The 20,987-nt window shown below is 45.4% G+C and overlaps 1 protein-coding gene across 2 annotated transcripts in view; it reads left to right on the top strand.

Moving 5' to 3' along the window:
- gnb5b (guanine nucleotide binding protein (G protein), beta 5b) overlaps window positions 1–16,822 on the top strand; it is a 102,082-nt gene extending 85,260 nt beyond the window's left edge. For both annotated transcript variants that reach the window (XM_085968651.1, XM_085968652.1), the window contains exons 12-13: window positions 8,169–8,335; window positions 15,607–16,822. In XM_085968651.1, the coding sequence (XP_085824777.1) occupies window positions 8,169–8,335; window positions 15,607–15,618 (179 nt within the window). In that variant the 3' untranslated portion in view covers window positions 15,619–16,822. The remainder of the gene's footprint in view (window positions 1–8,168; window positions 8,336–15,606) is intronic.
- Window positions 16,823–20,987: the final 4,165 nt, after the last annotated feature.

Genomic DNA, 20,987 nt, shown 5'->3' with positions numbered 1-20,987 from the left:
AAAACAGGTCATAGAGTTATAGAGTCATAACGGCACAGTAGGAGGCCATTCGGCCCATCGAGTCCGTGCCGGCTCTCTGTAGAGCAATCCAATCAGTCCCATTCCCCTGCTCTATCCCCATAGCCCTGCAAGTTTATTTCCCTCAAGTGCCTGTCCAGTCTCCCCTTGAAAACATTGAGTGTCTCCGCTTCCACCATTTCCATCGGCAGCGAGTTCCAGGTCCTCACCACTCGCTGCGTAAAAAAGTTTTTCCTCACGTCCCCCCTCTATCTCTTGCCCAAAATCTTAAATCTGTGTCCCTTAGTCCTTGTACCATCAACTAGTGGGAACAGCCTTTCCCCACCTAGCCTATCCAATCCCGTCATAATCTTGTATACCTCTATCAAATAACCCCTCAACCTCCTTTGCTCTCATGAAAACAAATCCAGCTTCTCCAACCTGTCCTTGTAGCTAAGATCCCCCATCCCTGGAACCATTCTGGTAAATCTCCTCTGCACCCTCTCCAGGGCCTTCACATCCTTCCTAAAGTGTGGTGACCAGAACTAGACGCAATACTCCAGTTGTGGTCTAACCAGCGCTTTATAAAGGTTCAGCATAACTTCTCTACTTTTGTACTCAATACCTCTATTTATGAAGCCCAAGATCCCATATGCTTTGCTAACCACTCTCTCAATATGTCCTGCCACCTTCAGGGACCTATACACATTAACTCCCATGTCCCTCTGTCCCTGCATAATCTTTAAAACTATGCCATTAAGTGTATATTGCCTCTCCCTGTTCCTTCTGCCAAAATGCATCACCTCACACTTCTCTGTATTAAATTCCATCTGCCACTTGTCTGCCCATTCTGCTAGCATTTCTATGTCCTCTTGCAGTTGATTGGTATCATCCTCACTGTTTGCCACACCCCCAAGTTTGGTGTAATCGGCAAATTTGGAAATTCTACTCTGTATTCCACTATCCAGGTCATTTATATACATCAAAAAAAGCAGTGGCCCCAGCACTGACCCCTGGGGAACACCACTGTCTACCATCCTCCAGTCTGAAAAACAGACATTTACCACAACTCGCTGTTTTCTGTCCTTAAGCCGATTCCTTATCCAAGCTGCCACTGACCCACCTATACCATGAGCCCTATTTTGTTAACCAGCCTTTCATGTGGTAGTTGTCACCCGCCTTCTGAAAATTCATGTAGACAACATCCATTGCATTCCCTTCATCAATCCTCCCTGTTATTTCATCAAAAAATTCAATTAGATTAGTCAAACATGATCTGCCTTTTACAAATCCGTGTTGGCTCTCCTTAATTAGCTTAAACCTCTCCAAGTGCCCGTTAATTTTTTCCTTAATTATTGTTTCTAAAACTTTACCCACCACTGATGTTAAACTGACCAGCCTGTAGTTACTAGGATTGTCCTTACAGGCAGCTGCAGAGATCGTGGATGCATTGGTATTAATCTTCCAGAATTCCCTAGATTCTAGAACAGTCCCCAAGGATTGGAAGGTAGCAAATATAACCACACTATTTAAGAAAGGAGGAAGAGAAAAAAATGGGGAACTATAGGCCAGTTAGCCTGACATCAGTAGTAGGCAAAATGCTCGAATCTATTACAGTATTAGGGACCTGGTAACAGGGCACTTAGAAAATCATAATATGATTAGGCAGAATCAACATGCTTTTATGAAAGGAAAATCGTGTTTGACAAATCTGTTAAGAGTTTTTTGAAGATGTTACTAGTAGGATGGATAAGGGGGAACCAGTGGGTGTAGCGTATTTGGATTTTCAAAAAGCACTCGATAAGGTGCCACACAAGAGCTGATTACATAGAAATTAAGACTCATGGGATTGGGGGTAATATATTAGCATGGATTGAGGATTGGTGAATGGACAGAAAAGAAAGAGTAGGAATAAACGGGACTTTTTCAGGTTGGCAGGCTGTAACTAGCAGGGTACCGCAAGGATCAGTGCCTGGGCCTCAGCTATTTACAATCTATATTAATTACTTAGATGAAGGGACTGAGTGTAACGTATCCAAGTTTGCTGATGTTACAAAGTTAGGTGGGAAAGTAAGCTGTGAGGAGGATGCAAAGAAAGTGCAGAGAGATATAGACAGGTTGACTGAGTGGGCAAGAACATGGCAAATGGAATACAATGTGGGGAAGTGTGAAGTTATCCACTTTGGTAGGAAAAACAAAAAAGCTGAATATTTTTTGAATGGTGAGAGACTGGGAAATGTTTGCACTCAGAGGGACCTGGGTGTCCTTGTACATGAATCACAAAGTTATCATGCAGGTACAGCAAGCAATTAGGAAAGCAAATGTTAGCTTTTGTTACAAAGGGATTAGAGTATAAGAGTAAAGAAGTCTTACTACAATTATACAGGGCATTGATGAGGCCACACTTGGAGTACTGTGTACAGTTCTGGTCTCCTTACCTAAGGAACGACATACAGGAAACTTTCGATTTACCGGCACCTAAATAACCGGAAATGTCGGTTAACCGGCAAAGTTCAGGAGTCGGTTCAGGTAACTTTTATTACTTGCACAGCAACAAATGGAGGAAGGCAAGGGTGTGGCTGCAGCTGTTGCTAAGCTACAGAGACGCTTGCAACTTGTGGACATTGTTCTGAAGCTGTTGCTAAGCAACAGGGTTTGTTGCTTTATACGGAGCTCTCAGCTCTGTATCTTTTACTATAGCGTTCGGTTATCCGGAATTTTTGATGAACCGGCACCACGTCGGTCCCGTCCGTGCCGGATAAAAAAAAGTTTCCTGTAATTGCCTTAGAGGGAGTGCAGCGAAGGTTCACTAGACTGGTTCCTGGGATGAGGGGATTGCCTTATGAGGAGAGATTGAGTAGACTAGGCCTATATTCCCTAGAGTTTAGAAGAATGAGAGGTGATCTAATTGAAACATATAAAATTCTTAAGGGGCTTGACAGGGTTAATGCTGGAAAAATGTTTCCCCTGGCTGGGGAATCTAGAACACGGCGTTATAGTCACAGAATAAGGGGTAGGCCATTTAAGACTGAGATGAGGAGAAATTTCTTCACTCAAAGGGTTGTGAATATTTAGAATTCTCTGTCCCAGAGGGCTTTGGAGGCTCAGTCGTTGAGAATATTCAAGACAGAGGTCGATAAATATTTGGGAACGAAGGGAATTAAGGGATATGGGGATAGTGCGGGAAGGTGGAGATGAGGTAGAAGATCAGCCATGATCTTATTGAATGGCAGAGCAGGCTCGAAAGGCCAAATGGCTGACTCCTGCTCCTATTTCTTATGTTCTTGTATTCCAATCCTTTGTGCTGTACAAACACTTATTATCTAGTTGAATACCAGGAAAGACATGTGGTTAATGGCAGTGATCGGTACTTCCAGTGCCATTTGGCAGCAGAAACTCAGTCATCAAATGGTCTTAAGTTGCTCTTGGATACCTGACCTGTGAGTCTAATACCAGTACAGTATTTCCAGTTTCAGAGTCAAGAATGAAATACATAATGAGTGACTGGTAGGAATGCGAAGAAAGAAAATCATGTAAATAACATTCCAAGCTATTGGTGCCAGATATTCTGTACATAGTTTCCATGGTTTTTGAAGAATGAGTTAATGCGGTTAATCATTACTTGCTGAGGGAATTTAGCAGGGTAGCCTTTTAAAGTTAACAGCTTGTTTAGAAATTTTTCTCATCTAAGATGGTTGTTCAATAACAGATATATTAAGACCAAATTGGTAAGTGTTTAACTGCAAACGTTAGGAGGCAGATGTTCCTCTTTAGTGCTTGGGCATATGGTTGGAGCACATGGGGAAAAAATAGGACTTTCGTCCATTCAGGAAGGACTGGTTTTTGAAATAGCTGAGGAGAAGTCCCTGGCTCCAGTGAATCCAGAGCTACATGGAGCAGGCTATCAGGATGACATGCACTCAGAGGACAGATCATCCCAAAAGTCGTCTTGCTCTAACTCGTCCTCCCTTTGGCACCACAGCCTGACCTCTTCTCCACTTGCAAATAAAGCAACATTCCTTAATCCATTACTCATCCTACAACATAAAACTTCAGCCGTCTTTGCCCTGGCATGACTGTGCCAATAATCATCTGTGTGAATAAGTCAGCACCAATGATTGCACCCTTTGCTGGATGCCTGTAACCTCCATGAATACCAAAGCGATGTGTCAGTGCACAGTCTCTTTGAAAACAATAATTGCAAAGTGCAAACAATCACCCTACTCTTTCCTAACACCTTCCTCCAGCTGCCTACACGTGCCTTTCTGTCACCTATTCTAGTGCTACTTCGAAGTGCCACCCGAAGGCCTGGATCGCAAGAGGTGGCGCTACAGAAGGGTCATAGGACTGTGGTGGCCCTCATGCAGCTGGCACCTGCCATGGAGCTGCCAGCTGGAGGGTGCTGCTGGGAAGCCTGGTCTAGACTCCCGCATTCCATTGGTGTGGTGGCCTGACAGAGAAGGCTGGAGGCCTGGTATGTGCTGCTGTCCCGAGTGACGTCAGTATCTGGTAGGGGGTCTCCAGTGGTTTCCATTTCACTGGCCCCTAGATCTGTGGCCCCAATGATCAGAGGCATAACTAGTCTAGTGGCAGCTATAAGATCCTGACAGTCCTGAGAAACAATGGTCGCTACACTCTGGAAGTCCTGGTGCATACTATGTTCCATTTGGTCCCATATTGCTTCTAGAGCTGCAATCTATGCTTCTGTGAAGGTGGAGGCACCTTCTGGCCCCTGGCTGCTTCTTAGATGGGGATCTACTGCAGATTCCAACGAAGTTGCCACTGGATCCAAGGAAGAGAAAGCTTCTGTGATGTTGCCACAAAGGACGGCTGTAGATTGCCAGTTGCCACACATCCTCGGAGACTAACATCAGAGCCTGCATGTAGATATGATCTTCCTCAAACATCCTTCTTTTCAGCCGATTACCCATAGGTTCTGGGTTCAGAGCCATTGGCAGCTTTCGCAGTCTCCGCTGGGTAGGTGACACATCCTCACCCACTCTCCACTCCACGGGTTTTTCTCAAGCTCAATGAATCACCCAGTGCCACATTCTCACTACCACTATCTAATTCCTCCTGGGTGGAAGAATCTGAGCTGGTGCCTGGGGATGAGGAAGCATGTGCAGCAGGAGATGAGTTGGTGGGGATTGGGGCAGATGAAGATGGGGGCAGGATGAAGTAGCAGCACAAGGGAGAAATATCTGGCCAAGTGCTCCTCTTCATCATCATCATCATCATCATCCCTCCTCCACCCTGTTGCTGTGGTGGATCTGCAGGAAAGGAGGGTAGAAACTAAGGATGGGTCAGCATTACCCCCTCGCAGTAAGGAGACAGAGAAAGGTGAAGTCCGATTGATTCTTCATAGGAATGCCAGGGAGACAGTGTGGGCTCTCAGTCATCAACCTGGCACCAGCAAAATGCCATCTCCAGCGGCGAGCTGAGTGAATACATACTAGCTCCATGACCTTCTCAAAGGGACTGAGGGGTTTAAAGGTGAGCATGCCCCCTCCGGTGACCTGTCTTAGGTGGGCATTGCATTCTAATTTGTCTGGCAGGAAGATAAAGTAAATGAGTGTAAGGCTAGTAGTTGAAGAATGTGTGCCAAGTGGCATAGAAGGGCTGAAGTAAGAGATGTATGGGTGTGAGACTGTTAAGTGGCGGAAGGAGTTTTCGGGTTGCGAATGCCAGTTATTGGTGTAAGGGGAGCTGTCTAGCCATAGTGCTTGAGACGGAGTTTGAGCTGCCCCTAATCAGAGTGCACCGTGAATGATTAGTTGAGCCAGCGTTGCTTTAAGAAGGTGAGATTTGTGCTGGTGCCCAGAGTGGGCAAGGAAGAAAAGGTGAAAGTAGCCACTGTGTTTCCATGCCAGCCCTGTTGAGGTTTTGTTGGAACTTTTTTTTGCGGCACTGGTCTGCGGTCCTGGGGTTAAAAGGAGTTGGCACTCGGTGCCTGTGCCACCTCCCTCCAGATGGCGCGAGTGACATTCCTGCCAGGCTTGATGGCACCCACACCCGAGAGCCTGTGCCTCTTGCCTTCATTCTGTTCCAGGAGGGGGTTGGAGGTTGGCATCAGTAAAGTTTTGTGTTCTTTCCTGGATGGGGCCCTGCCCTGGTGCCATCTCGGCACAGATGGTGCTCATTATTCTCTACAAGTATAATAAGACTATTGCTGTGACCTGCAGTGAAGTTATTTGAGAGTGGCGCGAAAGCCAAGCTCTATTCCTCAACTAATCATTCACGGTACACTCTGATTAGGGGCAGCTCAGACTCCGTCTCACGCACTATGGCTAGACAGCTCCCCTAACACCAATAACTGGCATTCGCAACCCGAAAACTCCTTCCTCCACTTTAACAGTCTCACACCTCCACATCTCTTACTTCAGCCTTTCTATGCCACTTGGCACACATTCTTCAACTACTAGCTTGTGCCCCAGTCTGCTGCTGAAGGGTGCAGACTGACCTGTCTTTTTTCACGGCTGCGCAGGAGTATTGAGGCGGTTTCGCTGTTTGCACCCGTTATGCACGGGTTTTACGCCAGCGACTGCCCCACTGAGAATGCAAATGAGCTGACCCAGGAAACCCGCAGGCCGCCGGCAAGCGCAAGATTTTGTAACGGTGCAACAGCGGCGTAACTCACTTGGAGGAAATTAGAGGCCAAATTGTCCACAGAAAAGTACCAGCAAAACGTTAGTGATTGTAACTTATAATGTAAGAAGATCCCTTGCATTGGTTCGACTGTCGTGTTGTGCAGGACTCCAGCTCTGTGGAAGTGCTTTGAAACAGTAAAACAAATGTGTTAGGCTCTGTGCCCCTCCATCCCCCCCCCAGTACTGCCGTTAAAAAAAATAACTGTCAAAAGGCCTCATAAAATATATTTGACGACCAATCCAATTAAAAATATTGTTGGTAGCTCTCAGGAATTTTAACGGTGTGGGGAGTTTCCAAGCAAAATATTTTTGTTCAGTATAACTGTAGCTCAGAACAAAAACATGTTGACAGCGGTGAAGAGGAAATGTCATTTATTCAAAAAGAGATGAGACTTCAACTAATCACTTCAACCTGGCGCTGGGTTCAACAAAACTCTGAGCTAAAGTGCAGAAGGTGTCTTCAATCCATCTTGCTTGTACTAAATGGAGTTGAATCATTGAATGGAAAGCTACTGTTATTTTTACATCTTGCTTATGCTCGCAAAGTGAAACTGCCAGCTCAATGGTTGCACTGGTGAAGTGCAGGACTGCTGAGCCTGAGTTTGAGTGACAGCCTTGAATAATATATAACGGCCTATTTTTTTTAATGGTGACTGCTGAGCACCCATTAGGTGCAAACCCCACCCCCTCCCCCCCACCACTCACCCCCCCCCCCCCGAGGTGCACTGTGCCTGTTAAAGAATGGGAGCACGTGATATTCCTGCCCAATTCCATTTGCATAGCCCTCCTGTTGCAGCCCCTTGTCTGGGCCTTGTAACAGAAGGTCAGGGAGGAAAGCCGTAGTAGTGATGAAGCCCCAACCCTATCGTTCGTTGGGGGGAAAGAGGACATCGGTGTTAAAATAAACACTAACCTGCCCCATTCGTTTTTGGACTGCCCCGGGGTCACACCCACAGACCCCTTTCCATCTGTAGCGGGTACCAGCGTGAGTCCTTGCACCAGGTATCTTCAGGAGTCTCTCCACCGGGGAGCAGGAGGAGGAAACATAGGGGGGCGAGAGGCCAAGAAAGCCCCTCCCACCCCATTTACACTGTTTCAGCCGGACTTGCACCTACAGCAGGCACAGGCCCAAAGACGTACCATGGGGAGGCCCAGGAAATCCCAGGGCAGTGCAGTGGCACGGGGACCTGATGCAACAGGATTCCGCCCCTTTGTTCCTATTTGCTGCTCCTGGGGAGCGGTGATTTCCCAGGCATCGTGAAATGATAATCGGCCTTTGAACCAGCTATTCCCGATGAGTTTGTTTCACCAGCCCATCGGTAGGATAGAGTGTTTCATGACAGAATGCCTCATCTTAGGGAAAACACTCTTTGTCATTCTGCCTCCTTTCTGCTGGTATGGAGTTGCAGCCATGCGATCCACAGCTCAGAATCTAGTCCCCCCCCTCCCCCACTGAGGGACGAAGGTAGGAGAAACTACTATAAAGGTAAAAATGATCAATAATACACTTGGACTATTCTGCAGGTCGTCTCCTGTTCGCTGGTTACAACGATTATACCATCAATGTGTGGGATGTATTGAAGGGAACTCGAGTGTCAATTCTGTTTGGACATGAGAACCGAGTCAGCACTTTACGCGTTTCCCCTGATGGCACTGCGTTCTCCTCAGGATCATGGGATCATACTCTGAGGGTTGGTGTTTTTGTTATTATTTATTATACAATGTCTATAATGTAAGAAAACTACTAGGCACTTGGTCAGAGTATTAAACAAGGCTTTAATCGACTGTTTCACAACATGGAAGTCTAGTTATCCTTCACTAGTTCCTGTTTACAAAATGTCCCTGAGCAAGCTGGGCCCGTGCCTGAGTATTTATACTCTCCCTGGACAGTGCCACCAGCAGGCCGTCCAGTATATTTCATAAGCCCTTTCTACATGAATGGCACGATTTATGTCAGTCTATTTATTATATATGTTATTAATTAGATGGTGGAGCAGGCTCGAGGAGCTGAATGGCCTACTCCTGCTCCTATATATTTAATAATCTGTGCATATCCTTACTTAACCTCAGGATGCTGAACAGGATCATTTTTCTACTTTGCACTCAAGGGAGAGATCCAACGCAGAGTCTCCTTACCCTTCCTCAAAACCAAGTATCACCCCCTCCAGAAACAACCCACAATATAAAATGAGGAACTGCTCATTGCCTCCCAAGGCACTGAGAGATAGTTTCTCTGTTTGCCACCGTCAACATACTCCCAGCAGCAGTGGCCACGACTTGCCATCGAGTTAGCCATGGGTTGACTGAGCCCCCAACCCACACACACAGGAAGGAATTGCTGGCTTGCACAGATCTTTGCCCAATGCTGACAGAAGGTCTGTGATCAGACTGATAAATTTCCAGGTAAGCTCGGTACTGCACCGCACACACGCAGGACTGTGTCCGCGCAATCGCTTCAGGGTTGCATTCTCGACTTTTCAACAGATGTGATCTCCACCACAGTATAAACAGGGCAGATTCTGCCTCACAGAAACTGGGTAGTGTGTCTTTTTGGGAGAGATTGTTATATAAATAGGGTCAAACTGACCATATACTTCAACCATAACCTGCTCCCTTTCTCTACCAACGTTTTCCTTCCTTGTATAGCTGAGTTGATGAGGTATGTTGGTGCCCATTAGTATCAGTTGGGGAAGGCGGTTTTGTTGATTTGTATCTTCCAGAAATTTAATCGTCAAACCGCTGAGAAGGCCCTGGATAATTCCAGGCTCCTTGACCTGGGCTAAATTTTAAAACAAAGGTTTGTTTGGTTTAGTCACAGAGATGCTGAAACGAACACTAATATTACGGGGGAGAAATTGGGTGAGTAGCGCCACCTGTTAGCGCCTAAAGAGGCAGTCAGTGGCTGTAGCGCCACTGGCTGCATCTCCCGCGATATTCAGTAGGGGCGCTAATGGTGGCGTTAGGCTTTTGCGCTGCGCCGCCACCGATGACGTCATCAGTGTGCGCAGCGCCCCATTCGTGCCCCGTTCGCGATATTTGGTAGTGAACGCCGCAGTTGCACCGCTCGCTACCCGCGCCCAGTTCACAGGGCCTTACTGTGCCGGCAGCGGCGCAAGTTAAGGTGGAGGTGCGGGGCGGCCGCTTTTTCGGCGGCCGCCTGCCAGCACCTCCGTCCCCGGCCTCCTAACCCCCCCCGCGGCATTGCCGGCTGTTTCCCGAGAGCCCGGCACTTCTCCTTGGTGCCGGGCTCATTTGCCGGCACTCGCGATCGGGGATCACGCTGTTGCAGGCACCTCCCCCTTAACAGTGGGAGGAAGGCCTGCAGTACCGCAGCGTGCCGTGCTGCAGCGTGTGGAGCTGCGGCACGTTGCGCTGCGATAATCAGTTTCAGCGCCCTAAGAGGGACGCGGAGCGCCTTGACCCTCGCCCCGTGTCCCTCGAGCGGCACTGAAACTGAATTTCTGGCGATTGGAATTACTCCGATCGCTGCGCTAAATCCTGCGCTCAGGCGACTTTTGCGCCACTTTGGCGCCCCAACCCAATTTCTAGGCCTACAAGAATAAAGGTACTGAACGATCAGGATGGGTTTATTGCTGGAATATTAACCATTCCATTCCACACATCAGAAGCATATATTAACATAGAAACAGAAGATAAGAGCAGGAGTAGGCCAGTCGGCCCCTCGAGCCTGCTCCGCCATTTAATGCGATCATGGCTGATCATCCAAATTCAGTACCCGGTCCCTGCTTTCTCTCCATACCCCTTAATCCCTTTAGCCTTAAGAAATATATCCAACTCCTTCTTGAATATATTTAATGAACTGGCCTCCACCGCCTTCTGTGGTAGAGAGTTCCACAGGTTCACCACTCTCTGGGTGAAGAAATTCCTCCTCATTTCTGTCTTAAATGGCCTACCCTTTATCCTTAGACTGTGTCCCCTGGTTCTGGAGTCCCCGACCATCAGGAACATCCTTCCTGCATCTAGTCTGTCCAGTCCTGTCAGAATTTTATAAGTTTCAATGAGATCGCCTCTCATTCTTCTAAACTCCAGCGAGTACAAGTCCAGTCGACCCAATCTCTCCTCATACGTCATTCCTGCCATCCCAGGTATCAGCCTGGTGAATCTTCGCTGAACTCCTTCCATGGCAAGAACATCCTTCCTCAGATAAGGCAACCAAAACTGCACACAATACTTAAGATGTGTTCTCACCAAGGCCCTGTACAACTGCAGCAAGACATCCTTGTTCCTGTACTCAAACCCCCTCGCTACGAAGGCCAACATGCCATTTGCCTTCTTAACCGCCTGCTGCACCTGCATGCTTACCTTCAGCAACTGGTGCACAAGGACACCCAGGTCTCGTTGCACTTCCCCTTCTCCCAATCTATTGCCATTTAGATAATAATCTGCCTTCCTGTTTTTGCCACCAAAGTGGATAACCTCACATTTATCCACGTTATATTGCATCTGCCATGTTTCTGCCCAATCACCCAACATGTCCAAATCATCCTGGAGTTTCTCGACATCCTCCTCACAGCACACACGCCCACCCAGCTTTGTGTCGTCTGCAAATTTGGAGATATTACATCTAGTTCCCTTGTCCAGATCATTTATATATATTGTGAATAGCTGGGGTCCAAGGACCGATCCCTGCGGTACCCCACTAGTCACTGCCTGCCATTCGGAAAAAGACCCGTTTATTCCAACTCTCTGCCTTCTGTCTGCCAACCAGTTCTCTATCCAAGTCAATACCTTGCCCCCAATCCCATGTGCCTTAACTTTACACGCTAATCTCTTATGCGGGACCTTATCGAAGGCCTTCTGAAAGTCCAGATACACCACATCCACTGGTTCTCCCTTATCTATTTTACCAGTTACATCCTCAAAAAATTCCAGTAGATTAGTCAAGCACGATTTACCTTTTGTGAATCCATGTTGACTTTGTCCGATCCTGTCACTGTTTTCCAAGTGCTCTGCTATTACATCTTTTATAATGGACTCTAGCATTTTCGCCACTACCGATGTCAGGCTTACCGGTCTGTAATTCCCCGTTTTCTCTCTACCACCTTTTTTGAATAGTGGGGTAACATTAGCTACCCTCCAATCCATGGGTACTGTTCCAGATTCCATCGAATGTTGGAAGATGATCAGCACTGCAACTACTATTTCTAGGGCCACTTCCTTAAGTACCCTAGGATGTAGATTATCAGGCCCTGGGGATTTATCGGCCTTCAGTCCCATCAATTTCCCTAACACCATTTCCCTACAAATACTGATTTCTTTCAGTTCCACCCTTTCATCAGACCCTATGTTCCCCGGCATCTCTGGGAGGTTATTTATGTCCTCCTTTGTGAAGACAGAACCAAAATATGTATTTAGTTGGTCTGCCATTTCTTTGTTCCCCATTATAAATTCCCCTGATTCTGACTGCAAGGGACCTACGCTTGACTTCACCAATCTTTTTCTCTTCTCATATCTATAAAAGCTTTTACAGTCAGTTTTTATGTTCCCTGAAAGCTTACTCTCATATTCTATTTTCCCCTTCTTTATTAATCCCTTTGCCCTCCTTTGTTGAATCCTAAACTGCTCCCAATCCTCAGGGTTATTGCTTTTTCTGGCCAATTTATATGTCCTCTCCTTGGATCTTATGCTATCCCTAATTTCCCTTGTTAGCCACGGTTGAGTCACCTTTTTTGTTTTATTTTTATGCCAAACTGGGATGAACAAATTCTGTAGTTCATCCATGCGGTCTTTGAATGCCTATCCACCGTCAACCCTTTGAGTGACATTACCCAATGAATCCTACCCAACTCGCACCTCAGACCATCGTAGTTTCCTTTATTTAAATTTAGGACCCTAGTCTCTGAGTCAACTACTTCACTCTCCATCTTAATGAAGAATTCTATCATATTATGATCGCTCTGACCCAAGGGGCCTCGTACAACAAGATTGCTAATTAATCCTTTCTCGTTACATAATACCCAGTCTAAGATGGCCTGATCCCTGGTTGGTTCCTCGACATATTGGTCCAGGAAACCATCCCGTAAACACTCCAGGAATTCCTCCTCCACAGTATTATTACTAATTTGGTTAGCCCAATCTATATGTAGATTAAAGTCACCCATGATGACTGCTGTGCCCTTATTGCATGCTTCTTTAATTTCCCTTTTAATGCCATCCCCAACCTCCGCCTTACTGTTTGGAGGTCTATATACCACTCCCACTAACGTTTTCTGCCCCTTGGTATTTCTCAATTCTACTCATACAGATTCCACATCATCAGAGCTAATATCCTTCCTTACAATTGTGTTAATCCCTTCTTTAACCAGTAATGCTACCGCACCTCCCTTTCCTTTTTGCCTATCTTTCCTGAATATCGAATACCTCTGGATGTTGAGTTCCCAGCCTTGGCCATCCTTGAGCCACGTTTCCGTAATCCCAACCAAATCATATTCGTTTACCTCTATTTGCGCAGCCAATTCATCCACCTTATTACGAATGCTCCTCGCATTAAGACACAAAGCCTTCAGGCTTGTTTTTTTTGAATTATTAGAATTATTATTTACTGTGGCCACGTTTGATTTAAACTGTTGATTTCTCTGACTGCCACTTTTGTTTTTCTCCTTCCTATCTTTTGCTTTTATCCTTGTTTCCCTTTCCTCTCCCTGCTCAAGTTCCCAACCCCCTGCCATTTTAGTTTAAACCCTCCCCCAGAGCACTAGCAAACACTCCCCCTAGGACATCGGTTCCAGCCCTGCCCAGGTGCAAACCGTCTGTTTTGAACTGGTCCCACCTCCCCCAGAACCGGTTCCAATGTCCCAGGAACTTGAATCCCTCCCTGTTGCACCATTCCTCTAGCCACGTATTCATCAGAAATATCCTTCTATTTCTACTCTGACTAGCACGTGGCACTGGTAGCAATCCTGAGATTACTACCTTTGAGGTCCTATTTTTTAATTTACCTCCTAACTCCCTATATTCAGCTTTTAGGACCTCATCCCGGTTTTTACCTATATCGTTGGTGCCTATATGCACCACGACAACTGGCTGTTCACCCTCCCGTTCCAAGATGTTCTGCAGCCGCTCTGAGACATCCTTGACCCTTGCACCAGGGAGGCAACACACCATCCTGGAGTCTCATTTGTGGCCGCAGAAATGCCTATCTATTCCCCTTACAATAGAACCCCCTATTACTATAGCTCTACCCCTCTTTTTCCTCCCGTCCTGTGCAGCAGAGCCACACCTGGTGCCAGGAAGTAGGCTGTTGCTGCTTTCCTCTGATAAGCCATCCCCCCCAACACTACTCAAAGTGGTGTATCTGTTTGAGAGGGGGATGTCCACAGGGGACCCCTGCACTACCTGCCTGCGCCTAGTACTCTGCCTGTTGGTCACCCCCTTCCCTTTCTGTCTGTCCAACCTCTACCTGCGGTGTGTCCAACTCCGTAAACGTGCTATTCACGACGTCCCGAGCATCGTGAATGCTCCAGTATGCATCCAATCTCGGCTCCAGTGCCGCAATGCGGTCTGTCAGTAGCTGCAGCTGGATGCACTTCCTATCGCAGGAGGAGCATACCACGTGGCCGGGCTGTCGTGCCATGACTTATCCTTTAATTAATTGAAATTAAATTAAATCAATCAATCCCCCTAATTACACTACAGTTAAATGGTTTACCAACAGACCCCGCTACACCAGAGAGACCTTAGCAACTGTAAACCACAGAGTTTAAGTTTAAAAAGAGAAAAATACTCACCAACCAATCACTGCATCCTGGTGACCTCACACTTTGATTACTTTTTACCTCTCTCCCCCGCTGCTGAATTGGTAAGCCTTGCCTCGCTTTTAAACTCGCCGTGCTCCTCACTCCACACCCAGGTCCGCTCCGCTGCTCTGGTCAGGCCTCGCCTCGCTGCCGCCGCTTACATTGGTGAAAATGCCTGAGTGGATGCTCCCTCACAAAAGTTGCATTTTACTTTATTATATACCCACCAACACCAAATGAGAGGGAAAAGACAGCACTGGAGTACCTGGGGCAGGCGTGGGAATGGAGGCGAGCGGAAGCACTCGTGGTCGGCCTGGGAGAGTGTGGAGTGCGGGCCACAGCCAGAAGTGGAGCAGAGACTCAGGAGGGGGGGGGGGGTGGCTGAAAAAGAGCTGAGTCTGAACAGAGTGGGTAAAAAGACAGAGGTGGAGGATTCATGAGGGGGATCAATGATAACAACATACGGCACCAAAAATAATTTGGATTTTTTTTCTCAAATGTGATGATTGGTTCGTGGTATCACCTGGTTAGCATTGACCAATGCTTGTATCTGATTGGTCTGTAGCGCAATGTGATTAGCATGAACCAATAAGTAGCAGTGAAGGCGCACGACAGTATTCTGCTTTTTCAGTATTACAGGCGCACAGACACAAAGCTTAATTATGGTTTTGCCTGTCGTATGCTACTACTGTAATGTACTGCAAGTTATCTCTCAATTAGCCTACAGTCATGAAGGTATAGTGTGAATGTGATCACACTTTGATGACATGGAACAGACTGACAGTTGCCCATTTACTGACAACGAACTGCTGCCACCAAAATTGAATAAACCCAGCTGTTAATATATATCTTTTCAATGCCTGTAGCTTGTGAAGTGACCTGAGCAATTCTATTAGATTACCACCTTGTAATCGCTTCCAAGCATCATTACTCTCTCTTGACTGCTGTGGTTGTGTAATATCGAGTTACTATACATCCCATGGAGGAAGGTTTCCGTGTGCTAGACTAGTGAAATTATAAACCCATTCTGTGTAAACAAGTTTACACTTTTGCTGGAGTGAGCACACTGAGGAAATCTTACCACATGAACTCCAAATATTTCAAAATCCATGAACGGTCCAACATGGCTTCCCTTCACACTCTTGAGATCATTAGCAGCACAAACTAATAAAACTGAATTTGCATTTATTATTCTGTTTCTGCAGATTTGGGCTTAAGGTTTTCTTGGAGCTGCTCCTCCAATTCTGAATGAAGATTCCATTCCGGGATTTCTTGGCATTTGCAGTATGATGGCTCAACGCCTAGATCTTGTGTCTGTTTTAGGAAATGTGCAAATATTGTGGGATTGTGACATTTAACCGAGTCTGTAGTGACTATATAATTATTTAAGAATCCTAGGAGGGAATTAGGGAATCATGAGATTGGTATCATAATTCAGTTGAACTTGTAGCAAACAAAATATTTAGAAATAGTTGCCGCCTTTTCCAAAATGCCGATCAGTAATAAGTTTCCCCACTTTCTAATAATGTTCCCATTTGTAAATTTTATTATATGCACATTTATATTAAAACTCTCACATTTCCATACCTTTGATTCCCCATTCTGTTTGAGAAAAATTAGGCTTAAGGAAAACCTCCAAACCAGAATGATTAATTGTGTTTGTTTGTAATGCTTTCTTGGGCCAAGCTGGCGGCTACAATGGGGACAGACCCGCCGATAGATTGTTACAAAGAATTGTTTATGTTCTATGACTAAAAATAACTACAAGTGAAACTCTATGGTATGACGGTGAATGGACTAGATAATGAAAAGTGTAGAGAATCTATTTAAACTAGTCCTTTCTGGAATATATATATATATATTATGCAATTTGAATTGTGTTGAATAGTTACACTACATATGGGTGGCAAAGTTCTCTTTTGTTTAAAGCTCAGCATGTCCATTTTGTCAGTATACCTTTTTTTTGTTTTTGATACACAGAATTGTAAAATAATGTTTAATAGCAGATGAAAAATCTGGGGTAGGTCTGTAGACAACGACTGTTTGAGAACTTCACATATTGAAGTGAGAGAAACTCTAATCAGAATTGTTTAAAGCGGTAAATTGTAAAATTCGATTGATGTAATCCAATGCAGTAGATTTAAATGCACTGTGAACTTTTGCAGATTTTAATTCACTTGGGTAAGAAGTGCAATATTATATTACAACATTACTGGGATCTAGGCAAAAAAAGTAATGCCTTCTGACTCTATGTAGGGTCCTTGTTAAAGCACCTATTTTCTCGAGGGTCAATTGTATGATGTTGGTTTTGTTTCTGTAATTGTTTTGTGTCTACTTCAACAGTTCTTTTGGTGCACACTTGTGTAAATCTTTTGAAATGTACCAAAAATTAATAAATGGCACATATAATATTTTAAATAATGTCGGATGTTTTAATTTTTACAGCGCAGTTTTCAGTTGGTTATTTTAAGTTATACTGACGGGCAAGTACGGAACAGGGTGACTGTGCAGATTTAGGAGCCAGTTACAGATTCCACTGTGCGTGATTTTTAACCCATTTAGAATAAATAGGGTGATGACCAACGTTACCTTTAAGAAACATGGCCGTGTAGCACTGGCTTTTAAACAGGAAACACCGTACATGCACGGAATGTTGAATGGGCTGCGCAGCCGCTTAAAGGGTCTGCGCAGCCCAAAAACAAAAATGAACGGGGAATTTTGGTGATGACTTTGTGAAAATAGCGAGGAATTTCACATGAGCCCATTAATTCATTCATTTAAAAATAGCAGACAGAGGAATTCTTGCGATTCAGTGCGTTACCAGTGTGTTCTTGATTACCAGAGTGCACTGGGTCCTAACCAGAGGCCCAGGAAATTGTTCGGGAGGGGGCTCAATCTCAAACAAAAAAAAGAGTTGTATCAACCAGCAAAGGTTACTATTATCCTGATGGGCCTCTGCTCCTGAAAGTTACTGTGACATGAATATGGTGCAGAAATAGGACAGCCAATCAGAAATATTTGGAGCTGAAGGATATTTGATTCCTTTTCTGCACTGAAGAATATACCGTAAATCAAAAGGGGAAAAAAAACCTTTGATTTCATAGATTTTTTTAACTTGGAACTCCAGGTTTAGAGGACATATTTTTCAGAAATTACAGAGAATATTTGTCAAACTGATTTTTTTTCCAAAACCCATTTGATTTGTATCTTAATAACGCCATATCGTGTCCTAATTAAGTGACATCATTCATGCACTCAACCACTGTAATGACAGCTATCAGTTTTGTTCACATTAGGTATATCTTTTATGACATTAAATATGATGCTTGGTTAGTAAATAGGGATTTTATGCCACACTCTGCAGACCTAAACAACCCACTCACAAATTTGCTCCCTATGAAATCTCAACTTGAAATGGATTTCTAAAAGGCTTAGTTTTACTTATGTTGGAACGGGCAGATGGCAAAGGATAATTACAATTCAACAATGGTCATCCTTGGAACTCTCTGCACTGGAATTCCAACATTTTACATCCAGGAACAATACCCGAGTAGTCCTGCTTAAAATAGCCTGCATGTGTTCAAAATCTAAATTGATCTAACATAGAAACATAGAAGATAGGAGCAGGAGTAGGCCATTCGGCCCCTCGAGCCTACTCCGCCGTTCAATGAGATCATGGCTGATCATCCAAACTCAGTACCCTGTCCCTGCCTTCTCTCCATATCCCTTGATCCCTTTAGCCTTAAGAAATATATCTAACTCCTTCTTGAATATATTTAATGAATTGGCCTCAACTGCCTTCTGTGGTAGAGAATTCCACAGATCTAAGCAACACTTGACGTTCGGCACAATCTGCTTAGATCTGAATTGGTTTGGTTTGCATGAATATTCTCGAGTCTTTCCTCAGTCCCCAAGTGCTAGAAATCAGTCTTGTGGCTGTGCTCTGAACCACTTCCAGGGTTTGAGTGTCCCCTTTGTGCCTTGGTGGACAGAGGTGGACACAGTACCCAAGGTGGTCTGATCAGAGCACTATGCAGTTTGGGCATGAGTCTTTCTGACTTGCACGCCGCTGGTTTGGCAATATAGTTTAACATTCTAGTTGGCTTGTTGACTATTCGTGCACCATGATTGAACATGTTGAGCATCAAGTCTATTAAACCCCTAGATCTCTTTCAATTTAATTTTTAATAGCTATTTCAATACCATTTAAGGAGTACTTATGTCATGAACATTTTGAAATGTTTACCTTATTTGGTCTGGCAGGGATTTTGGTTTGATTTATATGATGATGATGTTAGGTTAAGCTCACAAAGGGCCAACTCCCAGAGACATCCAAACTATCAGAGATAATGTTCAGGGCAAATTACAGTACCAGACAAAGCAGCCATCTAAGAGGTATAAACTCACATACCACATCAGTTTTGAGCACACTCTGGAGCTCTCCAGATCATAGGGGAAGTGTGGTCCACTTATGGTGTGACCAATAATGCTGAACCCGAGGGAATATCTAGTGCAGGATTGAAATTTGTAACAGTTACCCATTCTTTTCCCCCCATGTGCAGTACTTTACACTCATCCATATTACATTTCATCTACCATTAATCTGCCCATTTTTGTAGCTCCTAAATTGCCTCATCAGATGCAAGTGCCCATCCTAGTTTGGTATTGTTAAATCCGTGAATCTTGATGTATGGTGTCCTTCAAGAAATAGAGACGGCAGAGGAACAATCAACAGGTGTTTACTGGATGAGGGTTACTCTAAAAACTAACAGTACAGATCCCTACTCAGGGTTTATATACAGGTGTGGTCACTGCCGTTACTACAGTATACAGGAGCTGTAAAAAGTAGTTCTCCCCTTAAAGGTACATACACTACAATTCCTCCCCTTTTAGATTAACAGTACCATAACATTCATTTAACAATTAACACTTTTAACATGCAACATTAACTGAAAATAGTCCATTTATAAATTCAGTCTTTGGGCGGCTTCCTGATCCTTTCTGGATAGCGCCTTTCCTGAGTGTCTTGCTCTTGGTGCGGAAGCGATTCTGGCCCCCTGTCGTCGGTTGGTTCATCAGCTTCTGATGCTACTGTTTCTGGGGTAGATGCTACCTGTATATCGGGTTCATCACCAGGTACGCGAGACATGGGGTTGACCCGTTCCTGTGACTCTAGGATCCGGCCGACATGGCGTCTCGCAATGTTCTCCCCAACATCCACTGTGTACATTAGTGGCCCCTGCCGTGTGCATATCGTTCCTGGTTGCCATTTCTCTGTTCGGTAGTCGCGGGCCAAGACTGGTTGCCCTACATTGAAGCTCCTTGTCGGCTTCTCATTGATGTGCTGGAATTGCTTATCCTCAACATCTCTTCGTACATTTGGTCTGAGCAAATCCAGACGAGATCTCAACCTTCAGTTAAAGAACATCATGGCCAGGGTCTGGTTGGTGACTGCATGTGTCACATTTCTGTAGGCTAACAGGAAATTGTCCACCTTATGCTGCAGTGGAATGTCGTCATCGCACATGGCCCTTACTGCCTTTTTAAAGGTTTGTACGAACCTCTCAGCCAATCCATTTGTGGCTGGATGATACGGGGCGGATGTGTAATGCCTTACCCCATTCCTTTTCATAAATTTCCGAAACTCTTCGGACACAAACTGTGGTCCGTTATCAGAGCAAATCTGCTCTGGCAAGCCGTTCCTGGCAAATATGGTCTGTAGGACTGCAATCGTTTGATCCGTGGTGATGGAGGACATTTTGATCACCTCAGGCCATTTCGAGTGCGCATCCACGGCTATTAAAAACATTGAGACCATGAATGGACCAGCAAAATCAATATGCACCCGTTGCCATGGAGATGAGGGCCACTCCCATGGGTGTAGAGGGGCATGTGGTGGTGCATTTTGGACCTTCTGGCATCCTGAGCAGCTCTTTGTCAGGTCCTCGATTTGCTGATCGATCCCCGGCCACCACACATAAGCCCTAGCAAGGCTTTTCATTTTCACCCCTCCCCGATGGCCTTCGTGAAGCTCATTGAGCACTCTCTCCCTTAACTTGGGTGGAATTACCACTCGGGATCCACACATCAAGGTCCCCTGGCATACTGACAGCTGTTCTCTTCTGGATGAGAATGCTGGCAACAGTGAGTCGCCATGTGTTGGCCATCCCTTCACCGTCAAGTCATATGCCCGAGACAGTGTCGGGTCATTTCGGGTCTCCTTCTCTATCTCAGCGTTAGTTACAGGCAAGCGTTCAATTATAGTCGAATGAAATATTTCGACAGGGTCCACTGCTGGTGCTTCCTCCGCAGTAGGCAGTGGCAGGCGTGATAGCCCATCAGCGTTTCCATGCTGTTTCGTGCCCTTATACTCGATTTCATATTGGTTCGCCCCTAGAAAAAGGGACCATCTTTGTAGCCGTTGCGCAGTCATCACCGGAACGCCCTTCTTTGGATTAAAGATGGAGACAAGTGGTTGGTGGTCAGTCAGCAAGGTGAACTTCTGCCCGTGCAGATAGTGGTTGAACTTTTTCACTTCCCACACTAGGCTGAGGGCCTCCCTGTCAATCTGGGCGTACTTACGCTC

Source organism: Somniosus microcephalus, chromosome 27 (assembly GCF_052327205.1).
Source record: "Somniosus microcephalus isolate GS21.2 chromosome 27, FLI_Smic_1.0, whole genome shotgun sequence".
NCBI lineage: Eukaryota > Metazoa > Chordata > Chondrichthyes > Squaliformes > Somniosidae > Somniosus > Somniosus microcephalus.
Note: the sequence above shows the minus strand (reverse complement) of the source record. Positions and strands in the feature narration are given on the sequence as shown.